General features: G+C 40.0%; 2 protein-coding genes and 1 non-coding gene across 3 annotated transcripts; 2 read left to right on the top strand and 1 right to left on the bottom strand.

The window, feature by feature from the left end:
- The first annotated feature begins 13,812 nt into the window (after positions 1 to 13,812).
- LOC114820359 (uncharacterized) lies at positions 13,813 to 15,447 on the top strand. The gene has a single exon (XM_029090958.1). It carries the CDS (start codon positions 13,813 to 13,815, stop codon positions 15,445 to 15,447), a length of 1,635 nt encoding a protein of 544 aa, XP_028946791.1.
- Positions 14,200 to 14,306, bottom strand: LOC114820801 (small nucleolar RNA R71). The gene has a single exon (XR_003768279.1). It is a non-coding gene; the product is annotated as a small nucleolar RNA R71 (small nucleolar RNA).
- Positions 15,448 to 17,507: 2,060 nt separating the features above from the next.
- LOC139190780 (uncharacterized) lies at positions 17,508 to 20,824 on the top strand. The gene is made up of 3 exons (XM_070811254.1): positions 17,508 to 18,630; positions 18,963 to 19,091; positions 19,899 to 20,824. The coding sequence occupies exons 1-3, from the start codon at positions 17,508 to 17,510 to the stop codon at positions 20,822 to 20,824; spliced, it is 2,178 nt and encodes a 725-aa protein (XP_070667355.1).
- Positions 20,825 to 22,574: the final 1,750 nt, after the last annotated feature.

Here is a 22,574-nt window from a genome sequence, read left to right as displayed (position 1 = left end):
TCTTGATCAAGAGTGTGTGAAGCTTTTGAGAATTGTGGTTGAACTCCTTTGATGAAACTTTTGTTGGCACCATAAATTGGTTTTGCTTCACACTGTCTTGATCAAGAGTGTGTGAAGCTTTTGAGAATTGTGGTTGAACTCCTTTGATGAAGCTTTTGTTGGCACCATAAATTGGTTTTGCTTCACACTGTCTTGATCAAGAGTGTGTGAAGCTTTTGAGAATTGTGGTTGAACTCCTTTGATGAAACTTTTGTTGGCACCATAAATTGGTTTTGCTTCACACTGTCTTGATTAAAAGTGTGTGAAGCTTTTGAGAATTGTGGTTGCCCTCCACTGATGAAGCTCTTGTTGGTACCATAACTTGGTTTTGCTTCACATTGTCTTGATCAAGAGTGTGTGAAGCTTTTGAGAAAATTGGTTGAACTCCTTTGATGAAGCTCTTATTGACACCATAAATTGGTTTTGCTTCACACTATCTTGATCAATAGTGTGTGAAGCTTTTGAGAATTGTGGTTGACCTCTATTGATGAAGCTCTTGTTAGCACCATAAATTGGTTTTGCTTCACACTGTCTTGATCAAGAGTGTGTGAAGCTTTTGAGAATTGTGGTTATACTCCTTTGATGAAGCTCTTGTTAGGCAGAAGTGCTTCCCTAGTTGAGTTGTCAAGCTTGAGGGTTTTTTATTATTTGTGAATCCTAGGAGTTCACATGTACAAGTTGTACCATTCGTCTTTTGGTAGGTGGAATGAATGGTGAGTTGCTTTCATCACTTGGTTGGTGGTACGAATGTGACTTCTTTCATCACCTTTCATCAAATTTCATCACCTGGTTGGTGGCACGAAGATGAGTTCCTTTTTCACCTGGTTGGTGGCATGAATGGCAAGTTGCCAAATGATATTAGAGTACGGGTTGTACATTTCATCACCTGGTTGGTGGCATAAAGATGAGTTCCTTCCTCACCTGGTTGGTGGCATGAGTGGCAATTTGCCAAATGATATTAGAGTATGGGTTGTACATTTTATCACCTGATTGGTGGCATGAAGGAGAGTACAGGTTGTACATTTCATCACCTGGTTGGTGACATGAATGGCAAGTTGGCAAATGATACTAGAGTACGGGTTGTACATTTCATCACCTGGTTGGTGGCATGACGATGAGTTTCTTCTTCACATTTCATCACCTGGTTAGTGAAAATAAGGGCAAAGTGTCTAGGCACATTGTAGCAAGTGTCGAATGACATAAAATATGTTTCTTTCAAAGCACAGTTGGCTTATGTATGAATGTGTTGGAATGTATGATTGAACGAATATACTGTGAAGCTGTTCGTTTATTTGTATAGTCTTGTTGACATATACTTAGACTTTGTTTCATGTTGGAAGCATTCATGTTAAAGCTTTGAACCCGAGTGTTTCATTGCTAGGAATGTAAGAGGATTATGATCGAGTTGTCTAAATCACCTCTTTATTGAATTCATGTCAAATATTCTTTGTTACATAGGATGCCGAACGGCTGAAGCTTAACATTTGTACAATGTGAGTTTACTTGTAATAGTACTTCAAGTGATCAGCGTTCCATGGATGGCCAAGGGTCTTGCCATCAGAGCTTCTAAGCTTGTAGGAGCCAGGGCGACTTATGCCAACAACTTTAAACGGTCCATCTCAGTTTGGACTAAGTGATCTTTCACTCGGGACTCTGTCGCAGAGTAATCTTTTCTTCAATACCCAGTCCCCCACTTTGAAAGAACGAGGTTTGACCCTTGAGTCATAGTAGTTGGAGATGCGCTGCTTGTAGACGACATTCCTAAAGTGAGCCTGGTTTCTGTGTTCCTCGACTAGATCTAAGTTGAGGGTAAGTTGTTTGTCATTTTTGCTTTGCACGTAGTTCTGGACTCGGAACGTTGCTTGCTCAAGCTCAACTGGGACAACTACCTCTGTACCAATGGCAAGTGAGAATGGAGTTTCTCCTGTTAATGTCTGATACGAAGTGTTGTATAACCAAAGAACTTGGGGTACAAATTCTAGCCAACAACCTTTAGCCTTGTCTAAGCTAGTTTTCAAAGTTCGCTTGATTATTTTGTTGATGGCTTCAACTTGTCCATTAGACTGGGGATGAGCTGAGGAGTCAACATAAGTTGATGTTGAACATAGAGCAGAACATCCCGAACTTATTGTTGTCGAACTGTCACCCGTTATCAGTGACTATTGCATTGGGAATGCCGAATCTGCAAAGGATGTTCTTCCATACAAAGTCTTCTATTTTTCCCTCAGTAATAGTTGCCAAGGGTTCTACTTCGGCCCACTTTGTGAAGTAATCAATTGCAACGATTGCATAGCGGACCTTTCCCTTCCCTGCAGGCATTGGGCCGATCAAATCAAGTCCCCATTGGGCGAATGGTCAAGGGCTGATCATAGGAGTTAGCAGCTCAGAAGGAGAGTCACGAATAGTTGTGTAGCGTTGACACTTATCACATGAGTGGGATATTTTGATGGCATCTTGGTGGAGTGTTGGCCAGTAATATCCTTGACGAAAAGCCTTGTGTGATAAGGATCGAGATCTAGCATGATCTCCACAGACTCCTTCATGTATTTCCCAAAGGACCGTTTCCGCCTCTGCGGGCGTAAGACATCTTAAGTATGGTAGGTTAAAACCTCGTTTGTAGAGTTGGTCATTAATGATCAAGTAACGGGTAGCCTTGTATCGAATCTGCTTAGCTTGGACTTTGTCCTTTGGAAGGGTGCCATGAGCAAGAAATCTATAAATCGGGGTAATCCAACTATCCCCCTATTTTAAGTTCCACACTTCCGCAGCCATGGTGCTTGGAACTGCCAACAATTCGACCTGAATTTTTCTCCTAATCTTGTCTTCCACTGCTGAGGCGAGGCGAGCCAAAGCATCTGCAAGACTGTTTGCCATTCAAGGAATTTAGGTGATCTGGTAGTGGAAGTGTTGGAGCAATAATTGTGTTTGTGCCAGATATGCTGCCATGGAGCTATCCTTAGCGTCAAAGTTGTTGGTGACCTGGTTAACCACCAATTGGGAGTCATTAAAGATATCAATTCGTTTAACCCCAAGGTGTTTGGCCAAACGTAAGCCTGCTAGGAAGGCTTCATATTCGGCCTCATTGTTCGACGCCTTGAATTTGAAACGAAGAGCATACTCCATCGCCACTTTGTCATGGGTCGTAAGGACTAGTCCTGCTCCACAACCCTATTGGTTGGACGAGCCATCAACATATAGACTCCATGTTAGGGCTGTTGGTTCTATTTTTTGAGCTTCCAAGGGTAATGAAACCACTTCTTCAGGCGTAGAAACAATGTCAATAAGATATGTGAAGTCGGCGATGAAGTCTGCCACTGCTTGGCCCTTCTCAGCTGGCTTTGGTTGGTAGGAGATGTCAAACTCACCCAATGCTATCACCCATTTGATCATTAGCCCGGAAGTGTCAGGACTTTGGAGTATATGTTGAAGATGATGATTGGTAAGCACGGTAATGAAGTGTGCTAGGAAGTAAGGGCGAAGTTTTCGAGCAGACATGACCAATGCTAGAGCCAATTTCTAAATGTTGAAGTATCGTGTCTCTGCATCTTATAAGGCCTTGCTAGTGTAGTAGATAGGCCGTTCGACATTACCATCATTTCGAATGAGAACGGAACTTACTGCTGAAGCTGATACCGATAGATAGATAATGAGAGTGTCACCAACCTCAGGTTTGGAGAGCAGAAGGGTTTTACTCATGTAGTCTTTAAGGTTCTTGAGTGCCTCAGCACATTCATCAGTCCATGTAATGTACTTCTTACTTCCCTTAAATGCTTTGAAGAAATGAGCACATCTGTCTGTGGCCTTAGATATGAACCTAGTTAAGGCTGCCACCTTACCAGTAAGGCTCTGGATGTCTTTTGAAGTTACCGGTTCCTTCATGTCGAGGATAGATTTGATCTTCTTGGGATTAGCCTCAATGCCTCGTTAGCTTATCATGAAGCCTAAGAATTTGCCAGAGCTTACGCGGAAGGCACATTTGTTAGGGTTCAACCTCATTCGATACCTTTTCAGAATGATGACAGTTTCAAATAGGTTAGTGATGTGTTGGTCATCATGTTTGCTCTTGACTAACATATCATCAACGTAAACTTCCATGCTCTTCCTAATCTGTTCGGCGAACATTGAATTGACCAGTCTCTGATAAGTTGCTCTTGCATTCTTTAGGCCAAAAGGCATGACTTTATAGCAATATAGTCCCGTGTCAGTAGTGAAGGCTGTGTGTTCTTGGTCCAGAGGGTTCATGAAGATTTGATTGTATCATGAGTTAGCATCCATGAAGCTCAAAAGTTCACACCCTGCCGTAGAGTCTATAAGTCTGTCTATGAAAAGAAGAGGAAAGCTATCATTCAAGCATCCTTTGTTTAGGTCGGTGTAATTGACACACATTCTCCACAAGACCTTTTGGAGCATGAAACTTTCCTTGGTCGGATTCTTCTTAACAAGGACAACATTTGCTACCCACGTTGGATAATTGACTTCACGGACGAAGCCTATGCCTTTGAGTTTTTCAACTTCTGCCTTCACTGCCTCGTACCGTTCAGCGTCATAAGATCTTCGCTTATGTCTCACTAGCTTGGTCTTATACTTAAGCGATGACAAATGATATCGGGAGAGATGCCTGACATGTCCTCGTATGACCAGGCGAATACCTCAGTGTTCTCTTGCAAAAAGGAGATCAATGCCAACCGAATGGGTGGTGACAAGAAGGTGTCAATCTTCACCATGCGATCTGGATAATCTTTTGAGACATAGACCTTCTCAAACTCTTCAGTGGGTTGTGCATGCTAGGTGAAAGAGTCATCTCGATGATCGTCGGGTTGACTGTTGGCATCGTGAAGATCCAAGTTGGCTTCGTTTGGGCTGGTCTTTATGACTCGGTCATGTATAGAAAGGGTTTCCTTGGGCACAGACAGGTGTTGTTGCTTGACCGATGTGTTGTAACATGATCGTGCACTAAGTTAATCTCCTCTGATGTAACCATTGCCATAAGAGGTTGCAAATTTCATCAACAACATATGTGTGGATACCATGGCCTTGAGATCATTGATACCTGTGCGTCCGAAGATGACATTATATGCCGTTGGGCAATCAACCACTAAGAAGTTAGTGGTAATGGTAGCTGTGTAAGGACCTGTACCAATGGTGAAAAGTAAGTGTATGCTCCCCAAAGGTTGCACGATATCACCAGAGAAGCTTATTAGAGGGGAAATCGAGCGATCGAGCAAGTGTTCAGCTACATTAAGTGCCCTAAAAGCTTCAGCAAACATGATATTGACCGAAGCCTCCGTGTCTACTAGGATTCGTCGTACTTCAAAGTTGGCTATGTGAGCTTCCACAATCAGTGGGTCGTCGTGAGGGTAGATGATACCTCTTTCTTCCTCAGGGTAGAAGCATATTGGATCCCAATTAGGCTTTTGATACTTACCTCCCCTGATGTCTTCCACGTGAAACACTTGGTGGCCAGACCTTAAAACTCGTTCACTATTTTTCATGGCCATGTTGGAAGATTTAAATATGGGTGTGCCACCACTTATGGAATATATCACATTCACCTGGCGTTGGTTACGGTTACCCCTTGGAGGGTGAAGGAGGAATTGATCAATTTTTCCTTCACGTGCCAAAACTTCAATATGATCACGAAGGGTGATACACTTCTCGTCGTCATGGCCATTATGCTCGTGGTAGCAGCAAAACGTGCCTGTGTTCTTCATGGGCTTGTAATCCGGGTGCCTCGATTTTGGCTTCGGTATCAGGTATGCTATGCTGGGGTAAATGGCCACGCATATGGCATTCAAAGGTGTGTATGCCTCATACCTCGAGGTAGGGGCTGTCTTGACACGTGTTTGACCCATTGTGTTGACTCCCTGAGGTCGAGGATTATCATGGCGATACTCTTGGTTATCGCGGTAGTGTCTTTTACTCATTTTACTAAAATGAGACTGGTGAGGATGAAAATCTTTCCTTTTGCCCTGAGATTGATATGTCTGTACCGCATCCCTTACTCCTTTTACTAAAATGAGACTGGTGAGGATGAAAATCTTTCCTTTTGCCCTGAGATTGATATGTCTGTTGACTTGGCAAAGTATTAAGTAAGGCAGGGAGAGGCACCGCTACCGTTTGGAAGGTCGAGGTTTTCTCATTTGGTTGGATCTGGCTTTCACTCCTTACTTGCTGATAAGGGGTGGCTGTGGGGGGTTTCCTTTAATATGTCATTGCCTCGGCGGAGGCATGGTTATAAGCATGTGCCATCATCTCAGAGTAAATCTTCCAAGTGTTGGCATTGATCGTGTGCTTGAAGAAACAATCACATAGGCCTGCCGTGAAGGCCTTGAGGGCGGTCTTGTCATCTGCCTCAGCACAGTGAGAATACTCATGGCTGAAATGACCGGCATACTCTCGTAGTGACTCGTCCGACTTCTGGTGAATAGTGTACAAGTCATCTGCAGAATGCAAGCGATCGGTCTATAAGATGTGTTGAGAGACAAACAGTTTCCTTAGTTCCTTAAATGAGTCTACTGTCTCAGGTGGAAGACGGCAATACCAATTTAGAGTTCCGTCAGAGAGGGTGGAGGGGAAGAGAAGACATCGCTCTTCGTCGGCGTGCATCCGATATGCCATGGTGGACTCAAAGAGATTAAGGTGTTCAATTGGGTCTTCCCTTCCAGTATAGAGTTGTAAACCAAGCTTTTGTTTTGTCTTTGCTTGAATGAGGGTGTCAAGAATCCTCATTGTGAGAGGGCCAAGCCTAGGTTGGTTCCAGTTAGGTATCTCGACCTGACGTTCGGCCTTCAACTTATTTACTTCCTCAAGGAGCCGTAGGACAATGGGGTCCTGAGTGAAGTCATGTACCATTGGGATTTTTTTTCATAAGTCTCCATCGCCTCTTGGAAGTAGGAAAGTTTGAGTAAGGGCGTGTGATTTTTCCTTGGACTCGCCATACTAACTTCTAGGGCGAGTCTGTCGGAATACCTCAGAGTCCCATGTACCTTCATGTTCTTCTGGGACCTGTCATTCCTTCCCTAGATTGGCAACTGGCCTGGGTCGTGGGAGGGGACCAAGTATTTCAGAAACCCTTGGGTCATTGATCTTTGAGCATATGTGAAGGGGATTCTCTCGACGTTGCTTTAAGAAGTCTCGGCAGTCACGATAAACGGCTTTCGATCCTTCCAACCCTTATGCAAAGAGGTGTCTTCCTCCACTGCTCCTGCTTTGGGTCGAAGCAACTGGGTTGAGAGAAGTCTCATGTTGATCAATGTTTTGATGATTAGCTCGCTCATCATCAGGGATACCCATGTTGAAGGAAGGTGTCCCTCCGTGTTGAGGGCACCCAGATGATGGTTAATGTCCACAGGGACAACGAGCTCGTGTGTTTGAGTACGCCTAGTTTCGTGGAGCGTCTCAAAGAGCTTCTCATGCTGCTCCTGGAGGACCTCATTCTTCATTGCTATCTTATTGTTCTGAGCTTCTAGCTCATCGACTTTAGCTTGAAGAGCAACCCTCTTTCCTTCCTTTTTTCATTGCTTCGCACTAGGTGCAAGAGGGGTGTCATTCTGTGTGTTGTGGCTTCCTTCGCTCCCTATGTTGGAGAAAGATACCTGGTTAAAAGAGAGTGTACGAATGGTGGAAACCAGCTTGACAAAGCTGAAGATAGTGGGAATAAGTGTCGTTCCCACAGACGGCGCCAAATGTTGATGCACAAAATCAGTGAGGACTTTGGTACAACATAAAGTGTTAAGTTTGTGACCTTCGCTAGATTGCTCCCGTCACTAGTGTGGATAAATATGTAAATGGATAGGGACAGGGAAGCAAACACAAGATGTACTTGGTTCACCCAGATTGGCTACGTCCACGGAGTAAAAGAGTTCTCATTAATTGTGAAGGGTTTACACAAGTACATAGGTTCAAGCTCTCCTTTAGTGAGTACTAGTGATTGATTTAGTACAAATGACATTAGGAAATATTGTGAGAGAATGATCTCTATTTATAGAAGAGAGTTTCTAGTTTCATTCTGACATTGACACGTGTCGTGCTGTGATTGGCCTCTAATGTCGACACGTGTCGCGTTATGATTAACCTCTAATGTTGACATGTGTCGCGTTGTGATTGGTCTCCTGGTTGGAGGGAGACTCTTGTGGGTCTTTGGCGATATAATGTTGACCGGTGCTTAGTAGTTTCGGGTATCTTTTTTATTTATAAGTATAAAAATTTAGATTCGACAACACACTTAATATAACATTTTGACACCCAAATGGATGGCTCATCGAGAGTATTTTTAAAATATATGTAGGGACTGATGCGTAAAATAACTAAACACACAAATTAAACCCTCTTTTTATCAATTGTAGTAAAGTATGTAAGTAGGGATCGTTCTAGGCCGGGGATTAGGAGGGATTGCTAAATCACTTGGAAACTGACTTGAAAACGTAAAAACAAAGTTTAAAACACTAACTAGACTCAAAGAATGCAAAACTATACTTTAAAACACTAAAACAAACCAAAAGACTCAAAACAGCCCCTAAACACTCAAAACTACCTTAAAAACACAATCTGGGCAATTTTGGGACTCTCACACAAACTTGGACAAATTTTGGTTTTCTAATGAACTAAAACACTTAAAAACATAATCTAAGACAAGTTCTAATTAATATGACTCAAAGAAATAAGATGGGGTTGATTTTCGACGAAAATAATTAAATTAAGACAAGAACAAAGTAAACAAATTCTTAGACAAATTTGGGTGAATCAAAACACTCTAACACACAACCAAAACAGAAATTAAACACTTTGAAACAATAAAGTAAAAGGGGGATTTTGTTTTTAATGAATTTGAAAACAAAACAACTTTGTAAAACAAAACAGATTGTAAGTGAATTTGAATGAAACTTATGGATGGAAGATTAGCTAGGAGGTTCTTCTCCACATATGTCACACTTGCATACAAAACGATTTCCAGTTGCTTTTCGATAAGCTATGAATACTCAACGCCCCAAATTAACCGTGAATTGCACTAATTAACCCTCAGTTTTTTCCACAAGTTATTAGGTTGGATGATTGCATACGACAACCCAAAACATTCCCTACAAGTTCCCTACATGAATTGCATAATAGAGATACAAGCAAGAATCATTAAGTTCTATGAAAAACATAAGCATTGACGAGGCACTCGTTACTATGATTTGCATGAAACTTATGCCAAGAGTTTACTTAACGTGATTGTGACTAGCAACCTTCACTACTTGTGAATATAAGTTTATAACGATTAGGTGAAACTCCCTTATATTCTAGCGTCAAATTCATGCATGAAAATTAAGCGTGCACTCTTAACCAACATACACAAATTAGTTTTTATATGAACGGATAAGTAAATTGAATTCACAACTTATGAATCACAACTGGATGTAATCAAATCATATTGCAAGTATGAACATAGTTTCGAATCACCCCCTAACTAAGAGGGGTTTAGTTCCTCATACTCACAAAGCAAAGATACATAAAATTAGACATTAAAATCAAAGGAAAGAAAACACCTAAAATGCTCCAACTTGGTAGCAAGTGCATCCAAGATTCCTCCTTTCCCTTGCTTGCGGCAGATTAGGTTATGGACAGATTTTGGGTAGTTTTATGATGTAGAATGGATGGGGAATGGTATGGAAGGGTTTAGGGTGAGTGTGGAGGAGTGTTTGATGGTTGGAGGGTGGTGGAGAACTAGGCAAAGAGGGTGGAAGAAGGTGGAGTGGCTGTTATGTTTTCTAGGCACTAGAATGGTGTTTTTGGGGTGTTTTGCTTCCTAGGGTGTGTATGGACGAATTTTTGTGATAAAATGATGAATATGGGGGATTGTCCTTTGGCCAAGGGGTGTAAACATGTATTTATAGGCCCCAAAAACCTTAGAAAATCAGGTTAGGTTAAGGATGAAATGCATGGCAATTTGTGTGTGTGGTGTGCAATGGTCCAAGGGTGAAAATGAAGTAATTATGCAAAGTGTGAAGGGTAAAATGGAGTGGTGTTGTAGCTAGGGAGCATGAATGATTGTGTACATTGCATAGAGATGGAAAAGGAGGTGAAATGTGTCAACAAATGGGTCAAAGGTGCAACAACATGTGTTGCACATGGCATTGGATTCCAAATGTGAATGATGGAGCATCAATTGGTGCATGTAATGGATGTAAATGTTGTCTAAAATCTAATGAGTGAAGGGAACAAGAGGTATCAAGCAATTAAGTGTAATAATTAAATGAATTGAAGCATGAAATTAGAAATTATGTAGGGGACAAGAGTGATCAAGCATGGCATGGAATCCAAAGGGAATTCTATGTGGTTTGCATGGCAAGGAATGCAAGTTGGGGTGACAGATTTTTGGGCTGTTTTCTTCATCTTTTGGACCATAATTCTTCATATTCTTGGCCTCTTTAGTTCTCAAATTCGTCCATCCACTTTGGCCCATGCATTTGCTATCCATTCCAAGCCCCATTTTGCTCCAAAATGCTCCAAAATGCATCTTCTTGCCTACTTTGTCCATAAAATCTGAAAACACACGAAAATGACTTTAAACATTAAAATAACTAAGGAAACACGACATAAATGCACAAGAACAAGCCAACTAAGTCGCATAAATATGCTCCTATCAGGGACGTGTATTAATTAACTATGTTGTTGTACTTAATAAACGCTAGAAAAACAGAAAAAATGAGGTTCGAAAGTCACTTTTACAAAAATTATGCACTTGCACATTGGGGTGGGCATAAAAACCGCCAAACCACATCGAACCGTATGAAAAAAAATCGAAAAGAACCGAAAAAGTCAACTTTGAGTCAACAACCAAACCGGACGGTTCAAACCGGTTTCAATTCCTATTTCAAATGACCAAGAACCGGCCGTAACCGAACTGAACTGTTTTATTAATAATAAATAAAATAATTATACACACACACACACACACACACATGACATGGTATAATAGGTTGAAAAATTAGTTTCACCAAGTTAGTTATGCTGGAGTTCCCCTTGAACAACAAACTTCAGGGAATAACCTATTAAATGAGGAGTTTGGAAGTTCTCTGCCATTCCAAATAAATGGGCAGGTATTTAATAGCTTATGTGGTTTTTTTAATGGGTAATTTTATTTAAACCCATGCAATCTCTTTTTACACCCAACTTAAAATTTTGAATGTTAATTGTCTATTTTACCTTATTGCATAATTACTATTAAGTACAAAATGAAATTAATAATAAAACTTAAATTTATCTATAAACCCAAACATTATAATTAAACCCTACTGGCTAAAACCCTAGAAAACCGAAGAAGGTGAAGCCAGTGTTTCTTCTCTTCCCCAGTGCTTGCACGTTTTGTGCCAGAGAAAAGACTTTTTTTCGCTATTGCTTTGGCTAACAGACTTCAAAATGTTGAACTTGCAGAGTCGGCAGGTGGCATTGATCTGTAACCATTTGTCTATTGATGAACCAATATTTATACTATATATTTTCCCCTTTTTATATTTCTTTTCTTGTCTAGTTTAGTTGGAAGTTTTGAGTATTTATGAGTTTTGCCATTTTGTGTTTCTAGGAGCAGCAAGATTGAGTTTGGTGGAAAAGTATGCAAACTTTGGAATTTTTTAGTGATTCCAATTGGAGATGATTCACAAGAGATCGAAGATGATCATATCAAATTTTCAGCTCAAAATTCCCAGCCAATTGTTCCCAGCTTAAGAATGAAGACAGGTCAGCGTGCTGACAAGGCAGTTTAGACCTCTAAAGGTTGCACAAGAGATAAGTACATAATTAAAGCATAAATTGAGGAAACTTCCTTCTTAGCTTTTTAAGCTGACCTTTCAAGCTTTCTAAGGACATCTCATTCATTGAAATCTAAGGACTTTTGGTCTACTAAACGTTATGGCCAAATTTGCCCACTCCATTTGGCTAATAAAAATAAAAAAGTAAAGGCACTCGTTTTGTGCTTTACTTTGTCATCATCACTCGGCAGACAATGGGGTTTTCAATCCCACTCATTTGGCCTTTGTAGCATTAGAAAAATAGAAGCTTTTGGAGGAGGAAAGTGGAACACACGGCTGTTTATTCCTTTGTCTAATAAAATAAGGTAAAGAAGGGGGACAACAATGATGGCCTTCCACTTGTGGCCTAGGTGCTTTGAAAAATCATTGCCTTTTGTTTAAGGAAACACACGGCAAAGAGTAAAAGGAGGGAGGCCAGAGAAGAAGAGGAGAACGGATAGAGTTGCAGTGAGCAACATAGCAGAAAGTAGAAGGGATGTCGCAGCTCCAAGAGAATCGGAGAGCTCAGGAGATAGCTTCCTTGTAAAAAAAAGGATTGTCTCTTTCTTTGATTCTTCATGGATAATTTCTTATGTATTCAAATAATTATGTATAACTAATTTCCTTTTGCTAGAGTGAGGCCATGAGCCGCAACATGATTACGTAGATTTCTCTTTCAATTGCTTAAGTGTTGTTACATGCTTGCTTTGATATTTTCAATCTCTAAATTAAACTATATATGTGTCTTGATGATTGATCACCATTAGGATGCTTAGAAAAGTCATTGGATGCAATTTTGAACGAATGTCACATTAAAATTGGTTATGCTTCTTGTGATTGAGGATTGTAATTTCTCCTAAGGTAAATATCATACTCTTAAGGATTACCTGGTTTAACAAAAGGATTTTCATCAAGATTAATGAATCATTTCATCAAGATTAATGAATCATTCATGTTTATATTTAATCCAAATGTCATGGATAAATTGCATGTAGTGGTATGCGTTTTAACTTGAATGTCACAAGTAAAACATACACAAGGAAAACCCAACCTTCGAAGCATATGTGTTTTCGATTACTTAAGCAATTGGAAGAGCTTCGTAGGAGTGTTGTTGATAAAGGTTGAACTCTAGCATATTGTCAATCTATTTTTCTTCAATCATTTATTTTATCTTGAATTTCCTCATTTACCTGTTTTATTTAGTTGAATCATTATTTCTATAAGCCATTTCCCTTTTTAGATGTTTGTTTAAGTCACATACAGTAGTATTTAGTTTCGTTGAATTAATGTAGTTCTTAGAGTTAACTAAGTTAAATATACAAAAGCTCATAAATTGTTTATACCAGTCCCTGAGGAGATCGACCTTGCTTGAGCCATTCTATACTACAACACTTGTTCTCTTGCAAAAAAATTCTATGGTTTAACCCTTTGTTTTACAAGTGGTAAAAATCACCATCAAGAAATTGGCGCCGTTGCCGAGGACTGTGCCAACAGTTCCCGAGCTTTTGTGTTTATTTTTCTTATGCTTATGTTTATGTCTTATTTTTATTAATCATTAAAAAAAAACCAGCAATTAATTTAGTTGAGTTTCGATCTTTGATTAAGTGCAGTGGATGTGTGGTGTGAGCTTTTTGTCTTTGTTTAACCAACTAGTGGTTGCCAATTTGCATAAACTATGTTTTTGATTCATCTAGGTTTACTTACTTTCTTTTCCTTTTTGTTGTTTAGTTAGTTTCTGTTAAGTTTTATTTTATTTTACTTTTATTTTTATTGTGGCTTAATATTTCTGTTGTTTGTTCATGTGTAGTATATGGTGGTTGGAACAAGGTCCAAGAATCAAGTGCTTACTCCTTACGACCCTGAACCAAAGAGAAGTGCAAGGAAGTTAGCTAGAGAAAAATATTTAGCACAAGATTCCAACCTTGGTGATACTTTTCTTAAGGATTTGTTCCGTGATCTTGAGAGCAGCACATCTATTTTCTAACCTTTGGCACCAGTTGCACACATGGCCCTAACCTTACCTGCAGCAGGTCAACCTTTAAGGAATTCATTGGCAGCAAGATTCAATGCAGTGCCAAGGTGCATTATATATCCAGATGTGGAAGATGGGACAACCTTTGAAATCAAACCTCACATCTTCAACATATTGCCATCCTTTCATGGGTTGCCAAACAGTGATCCTAACATGCATTTGGCTGATTTTATTGAGGCATGTGACAACACCATAATTAGAGGTTTCTCTTCTGAAGCTATCAAGTTAAGCTTGTTCCCGTTCTCTTTGAAGGATAAAGCCAAGGGGTGGCTGCATTCTCTGCCTGCCAATAGCATTACAACATGGACAGAATTGCAAGAAAAATTTCTTAATAAGTTTTTTCCTTCTTCCAAGACTCTTGCACTCAAGAAAGAGATATGGGCTTTTGCTCAAAAGCCAAACGAGTCTTTCCATGAAGCTTGGGAATGGTATAATGAGATGTACACAAAATGTCCTCATGCTGAGTTTGATTCTAACCTTCAAATGAACATATTTTATGATGGTCTTAATGCCACCGCCAAGAGTCAAGTGAATGCATCTGCTGGAGGGTCACTAATGTCAAAATCAGCAAGGGAAGCATTTGAGTTATTTGATATGATGGCTTCTGAATCCCAACAATGGACAGAAGAACAAACACAAAAGAGGGGAGTTTTTGAGATTTCTCAGAGTTCTCCTAATGTTTCTGCTCAAATTGCTAAAATGGAGAAGAATTTTAATGCCAAGTTTGCTGCCTTAATGCAGGTCTCTTCCATGCCCAATGCCCAAAAAGTTTGCATCATTTGTAGTGAGACAACTCATGACATCACTCAATGCCCCAACAAGGATAGCTACCCTGAGCTTGTACAAGAGCATGTGAATATGGTGAATAATTTCATTAGACCTAGAAGTGACCCTTATTCCAATACATATAATCCTGAGTGGAAGAACCATCCCAATCTTAGTTGGGGTGGCAACCAACAGCCACGTCAATACCAACAGTCTTACCAATCAACTTGTGAGACTAAGAAACCATCTCTTGAAGACCAAATGTCACAGCTAGCTCAACATATGTTTGCTATCTCTAATAGCACCAACAATTTTGTCCAATCCACGCAAACTAGCATTCAGAATCTCACGACATCAGTGGGGAATTTGGAGACTCAAGTTGGACAGCTTGCTACCATGTTCAATGAAAGAGAGAAAGGAAAGTTCCCGAGCCAATCTGAGCAAAATCCAAGAGGGATGGAGCATTGTAAAGTAATACGGACATTGAGAAGTGGCAAAAGCTATGACAACAGAGAAGTGGTGCACCATGAAGCCGAAGTGGAAGAAGAAGAGCTTACTGAAAGTGCACCATTAGCTGCAAAGTCTCGGTCAAAGGCTATTTGTGCAGCAGGTATTCCAGATCCTAGTGCAAGTGACAAAGTGCAATCTCGACCCAACTTTGATGCAAACAAGGAAAAAGGCCTCGGTAGTTTATTTGCACCTTCTGACAAGCCACTATACAAGCCACCTTTGCCATTTCCACAACGACAGCAACAACGTTCCAAGGATGAACAATGCATTGAATTCATGAAGACGTTGGCTAAGGTTCAAATTAATTTGCCTCTATTATATGCTATTAAATAGATCCCATCATATGCCAAATTTCTGAAGAAGCTATGTTCTAAAAAGAAAAAGTTCTTGGAATACGAGAAGGTGATTTTAACTGAGCAATGCATTGTTGTCCTCTTACATAAGCTGCCACCCAAGAAGAAAGATCCGGGGAGTTTCACTATCTCTTGTACTATCGGTAGTCTTGATTTTGGGTAAATTACATAGTAACCCCTCATGTTTGAGGTCTATTACAACTCCATACAACATCTTTAAAACATTTCACTTTCATACCTCAAGTACTATTTTATTTCAAAATAATACAACCGTTACATTTTCCATCCATTGATCCGTTAAACGCTGACGTGACTGCCACATTTATGCCACGTGGCTGCCAAATGTGTGCCACGTGGCAAAAAAAATAATTTTTTATTATTTTTTTAAAACCTAAATCTTCTATTAAAAAAAAACCAAAACAAATGCAGAAACCTTCAACCCAGCAAACTCACTTCCTTTCCCTACCCCCACGCCCCCGCCCCCGCCCCCGCACCCGCATCCCAACACCTCCCTTCCCCACCTTCCCAGACCGTCCCCCCGAGCTCTTCCCAACACCTCCCCCCACCCAGAAACCTTGTCCCCCCTCTCGCGGCATACCCATACCCTCCCCGCACGACCTGCCCGCAGAGCCACCTCCGACAAGCTCCCGCAGAGCCGTCAATTTTCTTCCCATTAAAACGGCCAATTTAACCAGCGCCACTAAAACTTCTCCTTTGTTTCATTCATACCCCTGAAACAATTCAAATTCCTCACCGAGGCAATCACTTCACTTTTACGGATTTTGGATTTAGGGTTTTGATTTGATTGGTTTCTGCTATCTAGTTAGGCTTTTTTGGGTTTTAGGAACTCAATCAAATTAGAGTTATTTTTCTTCTAATTCTTGTTCAAAGAATCAATCATAGAAGAGGAGGCAATGGCGACAAAGTCATCGAAGGGAGAAGAGGATGCGAAGTTGACGGGAGGGAACCAGCTGCTGGTAGTCGACGACGATCTCAGAGAAATGGGCAAGAAGGCTGCTTGGAGCGTCAACTCCTGCAAGGCCGGCAATGGCGTCCCGTCTTTCCGTGACGACAATCTCGACACCTACTGGCAGTCTCTACTCCAATTCCCCTTTCCCTGCTTTAATCCCTCAAAATATTGAAATCTTTGAATTTTAATTTTGTTTGTTTGTTCTTGGTTTGCAGATCCGATGATGCGCAGCCTCATTTGGTGAACATTCAATTCCAGAGGAAAGGTTTCAAGGTATGGTGGTTACAGGTAGGGGAGTCGGGGGATGAAGATGAAGATGGGGGAGAAGAGACGGGAGGAGGAAGGGGAAGACGAACTGAGTTGGGGGGTGGTCGTATGGGGTATGGGTTTCGCGGGGGTATGGGATCTGGGTTGTTCTCTGGTTTTTTTTTTTTTCCTTCAAAGGTGCAGGTATGGGGTGGGGGAAGATGGGAGCGAGGAAGAAGAAGGCTGAGGGGGGTTCACGGGGGTGGGGTTTTGTTCAGCTTTTGGGTTTTTATTTTTTATTTTTTATTTTTTTTTAAATTTAGAAGATTTAGGTTTTTTTTAAAAAATAAAAAATTATTATTTTTGCCATGTGGCACACATTTGGCAGCCACATCAGCACAAATGTGGCAGCCACGTCAGCATTTAACAGATTAATGGACGGAAAATCTAACGGATGTAATATTTTGAAATAAAATGGTACATGATGTATGAAAGTGAAATGTTTTAAAGACGTTGTATGAGATTGTAATAGACCTCAAACCTAAGGGGCTACTATGTAATTTACCCCTTGATTTTCATAAAGTATTGATTGATTTAGGAGCAAGTGTTAACCTTATGCCTTATTCTGTTTTTCAAAAATTAGGTGAAGGAGAACTCAAGCCCACATCTATGAGTCTTCAATTGGCAGATAGGTCCATGATCTATCCTTTGGGTATTCTGGAAGATGTGATTATTAAAGTGGATAAATTCTATCTCCCAGCTGATTTCATTGTACGTGACATGGAGGAGACAAGGAAGTGCCTCTCATTTTAGGCCGACTGTTCATGGCTACCGCCCAGACACTTATTGATGTGGAAGTAGGTACTTTAACCTTAAGAGTGCAAGGAGAGTTAGTTGTATTCAAACTCTTTGAAGCTATCAAGCATCCTCTCAAACTTGAAGAGTGTTTTCGTGTTGATGTTTTGGATGGGATTGTGCATGCAAACTTTGCCTCACGATCATCTAATGATGAGCTGTTAACTTGCCTCACCAACCATGATGCTACTTTATCTATGGAAGAAAATATGGTGGACGTCATTGCTGCTTTGGATAGTGCACCAATTCATAATCCAAAGTGGCGACATGTTTATGAAAGCCTTGGAGTGCCTAAGCAGCCCCTTCTTCCTTCAAGTGATCAAGCTCCAAAGTTAGAGCTTAAGCTACTGCCGAGCCACCTCAAGTATGCTCATCTAGGGGTGAATGAGACCTTACCTGTTATTATTGCTGTTGATCTTAATGACACAGAGGAAGACAAATTACTAAGAGTTCTTCGCAAGTATCAAGATGCTCTGGGGTGGACACTTGCTGACATAAAGGGCATTAGTCCAGCTTTGTGCATGCATAGAATTTTTATGGAAGCTGGGACTAAACCAATTGTTGAAGCTCAAAGACGGCTAAATCCGATCACGAATGAAGTTGTAAGAGTTGAGGTGATGATGTTGCTAGATGCAGGTATCATTTATCCAATCTCGGATAGCAAATGGGTGAGCCTGACTCAAGTGGTTCCAAAGAAAACTGGTATTACTGTGGTGAAGAATGATAACAACGAGCTTGTGCCTACAAGGATGACCACCGGATGGGAATTGTGTGTTGACTATAGAAAGCCCAATAACAGCACTAGAAATGATCATTTTCTGTTGCCATTCATTGATCAGATGCTCGAAAGACTAGCCGGTCATCCTTTCTATTGTTTCTTAGATGGTTATTCAGGGTACAACCAAATTCCCATTGCCCCTGAGGATCAAGATAAGACAACATTTACATGCCCCTTTAGTACATTTGCATACAGGCGAATGCCATTTGGATTGTGCAATGCCCTTGCCACTTTCCAACGATGCATGATGAGTATTTTTTCTAGAATGGTTGAAAATATTGTTGAGGTTTTTACGGATGATTTTTCTGTCTTAGGTGATTCTTTTGATATATGTTTGGATAACTTGTCTTTGGTTTTGGAAAGGTGCAGGGAGACTAATCTTGTGTTAAATTAGGAGAAATGTCATTTTATGGTTCAACATGGCATTGTGCTAGGACATCTAATTTCAAGCAAAGGAATAGAAGTTGACAAGGCCAAGATTGATGTGATAGCCAATCCAATCTGCCACCACCCACTTCTGTGAAGAGTGTGAGATCTTTCTTGGGACATGCAGGTTTCTATCGAAGATTCATCAAGGATTTTTCCAAAATTAGTCATCCTCTTTGTAATTTACTTGCTAAAGATGCTACTTTTGATTTTGATGCAGATTGTCATGATGCTTTCAACAAATTGAAGGATCTTCTCACATCAGCACCAATTATAACAGCTCCAGATTGGACCCTTCCTTTTGAGCTCATGTGCGATGCTTCCGATTACGTTGTGGGTGTTGTCATTGGTTAGCGACGTGACAAGCTCCCCCACGTTATATATTATGCCAGCCGCACTTTGAATGATGCTCAGCTGAATTATGCCACTACAGAAAAAGAATTACTTGCAGTGGTATTTGCTCTTGAAAAGTTTCGATTGTACTTAATTGGTGCTAAAGTCATTGTGTATTCTGATCATTCTGCTCTCAAGTACTTATTGTCTAAAAAAGAGGCCAAACCACGATTGATTCGATGAGTCATTCTCTTGCAAGAGTTTGATTTGGAGATCCTAGATAAAAATGGACGTGAGAATGTTGTGGCGAATCATCTCTCAAGATTAGTAAATGCAAGCACTGATGAGGTAGATTCATTGCCCCTGCAAGAGAGCTTTCTAGACGAGCAACTTCTAGCGGTTACTCATCAAGTACCATGGTATGCTAACATCACAAATTATTTGGCATCTGGAGAAATACCATCAGAGTTCAGTTACCAACAAAGGAAGAAGTTCCTCTCCACTGTAAAACACTACTTTTGGGATGAGCCATACCTTTTCAAGCATTGCCAAGATCAAATCATTCGTCGGTGTGTCCCCTTAGAAGAACAAGAAAGCATTTTGAAGTTTGCTCACCACTATGCATGTGGTGGTCATTTTGGACCAAGAAGGACAACGACCAAGATCTTACATAGTGGTTTCTTTTGGCCATCTTTATTCAAAGATGCATACATATGATGTCAGGCTTGTGATAAGTGTCAAAGAGTTGGAAATCTTTCTCATAGAAAAGAGATGCCCCAACAAAGTATTTTGGTGATTGAACTATTTGATGTTTGGGGTATAGACTTCATGGGACCTTTCCCTTCTTCACATGGCAATCTTTACATCTTGGTAGCAGTTGATTATGTCTCTAAGTGGGTGGAGACAATAGCTTCTCCAACATGCAAAAGTTTCGTGGTGTTAGGTTTCTTGCAAAATACTATTTTTCCCCGATTTGGAGTACCTCATGCTATCATCAGTGACGAAGGTACGCATTTCTTAAACCGCACCATGGCTGCCCTTTGTGCCAAGTATCATATTCACCATCGCATAGCCACCCCATACCATCCACAGACATCTGGACAAGTTGAAGTATCTAATCGTGAGCTCAAGAGGATTCTTGAGAAAACTGTCAGTTCATCTCGAAAGGATTGGAGTTTAAAGCTTACTGCTGCTTTGTGGGCTTATAGGACAACTTATAAGACACCAATTGGGATGTCTCATTTTCGTTTGGTGTATGGGAAAGCTTGCCATCTACCTATGGAACTTGAGCACAAGGCATATTGGGCTATTAAGCACCTCAATTTTGACTACCAAGCAGCGGGAAAGAAACGGAAGCTGCAGTTGAATGAATTGGAAGAAATAAGGAATGATGCTTATGGGAATGCAAAGAATTACAAGGATAAGACCAAGAAATTTCATGATGCTCACATCATTCGTAAAGAGTTTCAACCGGGTCAGAAGGTTTTGCTTTTTAATTCGAGACTGAAACTATTCCTAGGAAAGCTCAAATCACGTTGGAATGGTCCATATCGTGTTGTACAGGTTTATCTTCATGGGGCTGTGGATATCCAAAACATGCAAACTGGTTTTGTCTTCAAAGTTAATGGGCATCGCTTGAAGTTATACAAGGAGTCTCCATATGATCTTGCTAAGGATTCCATCACTTTGAAGGAACCTATTATTTGGATCAAATTGCCAACAGAATGTCTAGCTTTAGACAGTAACTAAAGCGCTTCTTGGGAGGCAACCCAAGCTTTCTATCTTTCATCTTTATTTTGAATAATTTTAAATGTTCTTGTTCTGTTTTTTCCCTTGATTTCTGGTTTTGTGTGTTCAAGCCCTACTTTTGATCTCCTTATGCAGGTAATGCTTTTGCAGTCTCTACCACAACTTCTTGCAAAGTTTCTTAATCCCACGGGTTACTCACACATTTGTTATGCATAATGGGACGTGTTGAAACAAGTTTGGGGATGATTTGGAATTCTACCATGAAAAAAAAAATGCATTTTTACTGCTGCTCTCCTCGCATACACAAATTGGTGTGTTCTTTCCTTTTCTTTATGTGTCTTTATTTCATTTTGTATTTCTTTCCTTCCATTTTTATGTCTTATTGTTCAAAATTCCTTTCATTATCATTGGGGACAATGCTATAATTAAGTTTGGGGGTGGAAATATATTTCGTTAGTTTACTTCTTGTTTAAAAAAATAAAAATAAAATAAAAGTTTTTGCATTTTTGTTCTTGTTTGTAGCTACTTTTCAATTCAATGATGAGATTTGATCTTAATTTCCTTCTTACTTTCAAGAAGTCTAAGTTCTTTTCATTGTCTTTGTGTTAACTATACTTTCCAGCAAGCATCCTTGAAAAATAAATATGCCTAGTCTTGTCAATGTGAAACTTGAGCATGATTTAACGTTTCATATGTGAATCATGTGAGATTTGTAAACCTTGTGAGCTTTTGAGCCTTTACATGATTGAACAATTATGCATCAATCTCATTCCTTCTTATGCGTATGATCTCACTGTACATGTATCTCTAGAACTTGCTTTATACTTCTCGATTCATTAATCAATTCATGTAATAACTTGGAAGTGATATAGGCCATCTTTGGATCGTTTGAGCCTTTCGTGCCTACCTTATATACTATGTTTATCCGTAGTAGCCCGTTGAGCCTTTAACTAAGCTATTTCTTTGTTAGACACATCTCTTTACCTTGCTCCGATATTGGAGTTGAGCCTATACACAGAAAGCGATTCCTTATTGTTTTGAGAAAGTATTACATGGGTTGTGCTCTTGGGGGTTTCATTTATGTAGAAAGATGGATGGAGCAAGTTTTGTTAAATTAAACTAAAAAATTAAAATTAAAAAAAATTAAAAAAAAATTTGGAGAGTGTTGATTTGTTGAAAATGTGTATGCAGAGTATAAATTTCCTTTTGAAGTTGAATTTGAGGAGTAACAGGTGCTCGAGGTTTTATTATTTTGCTTTCAATTTGAGGTGGTGTGATATTGAGGTGTTGGAAAACTACCAAAGTGTACTTTCTCAAAATTTTTGATTTCCATATCCTTTCTTTCATTAGCCTATCACCTTTAGCCCCATTACAACCGTAATAAAGTCCTATTGATCTAAGGTATTACTTAAATATTGATAGCGAGTTAGGTGGATAAGCAAGCATATGGCGGCATGTACAATGAGATCACTTGAGTGAAACACATTAACTGAAACATATGAGTGAATGAGCTTATGTCTTGTGAGAAGCTTACATGTTTGCATATGATGATTTAAGGGAGCTCAGAATTGCATTGACTAGACTAGCTCACACATGACATTTCAAGTTTTGATTGAAGGAAATCTAGTTAACTATTGGATGATGTATTGAGCACTTGTTATTTACTTCTTGGCAGTGTATTGCATGGTTGGAACTTATATATAAAATCGAATTGAGAAGTTAGCTGCTAAGTTGTTGAGTCAAGTCTTAG

The sequence above is a fragment of the Malus domestica genome, chromosome 13 (assembly GCF_042453785.1).
Source record: "Malus domestica chromosome 13, GDT2T_hap1".
NCBI lineage: Eukaryota > Viridiplantae > Streptophyta > Magnoliopsida > Rosales > Rosaceae > Malus > Malus domestica.
The sequence above is the reverse complement of the archived record's forward strand: the minus strand, read 5'-3'. Positions and strand labels throughout refer to the sequence as shown.

Excerpts from the sequence above, each read along its gene's own strand:
- LOC139190780 (XM_070811254.1), top strand. The coding sequence starts at position 17,508 with ATGGCTACCGCCCAGACACTTATTGATGTGGAAGTAGGTACTTTAACC. Across the intron at positions 18,631-18,962 it reads GGATGATTTTTCTGTCTTAG|ATTGTCATGATGCTTTCAAC; the intron begins GTGATTCTTTTG and ends ATTTTGATGCAG. Across the intron at positions 19,092-19,898 it reads CGTTGTGGGTGTTGTCATTG|ACTTCATGGGACCTTTCCCT; the intron begins GTTAGCGACGTG and ends TTTGGGGTATAG.
- LOC114820359 (XM_029090958.1), top strand. The coding sequence starts at position 13,813 with ATGGCCCTAACCTTACCTGCAGCAGGTCAACCTTTAAGGAATTCATTG.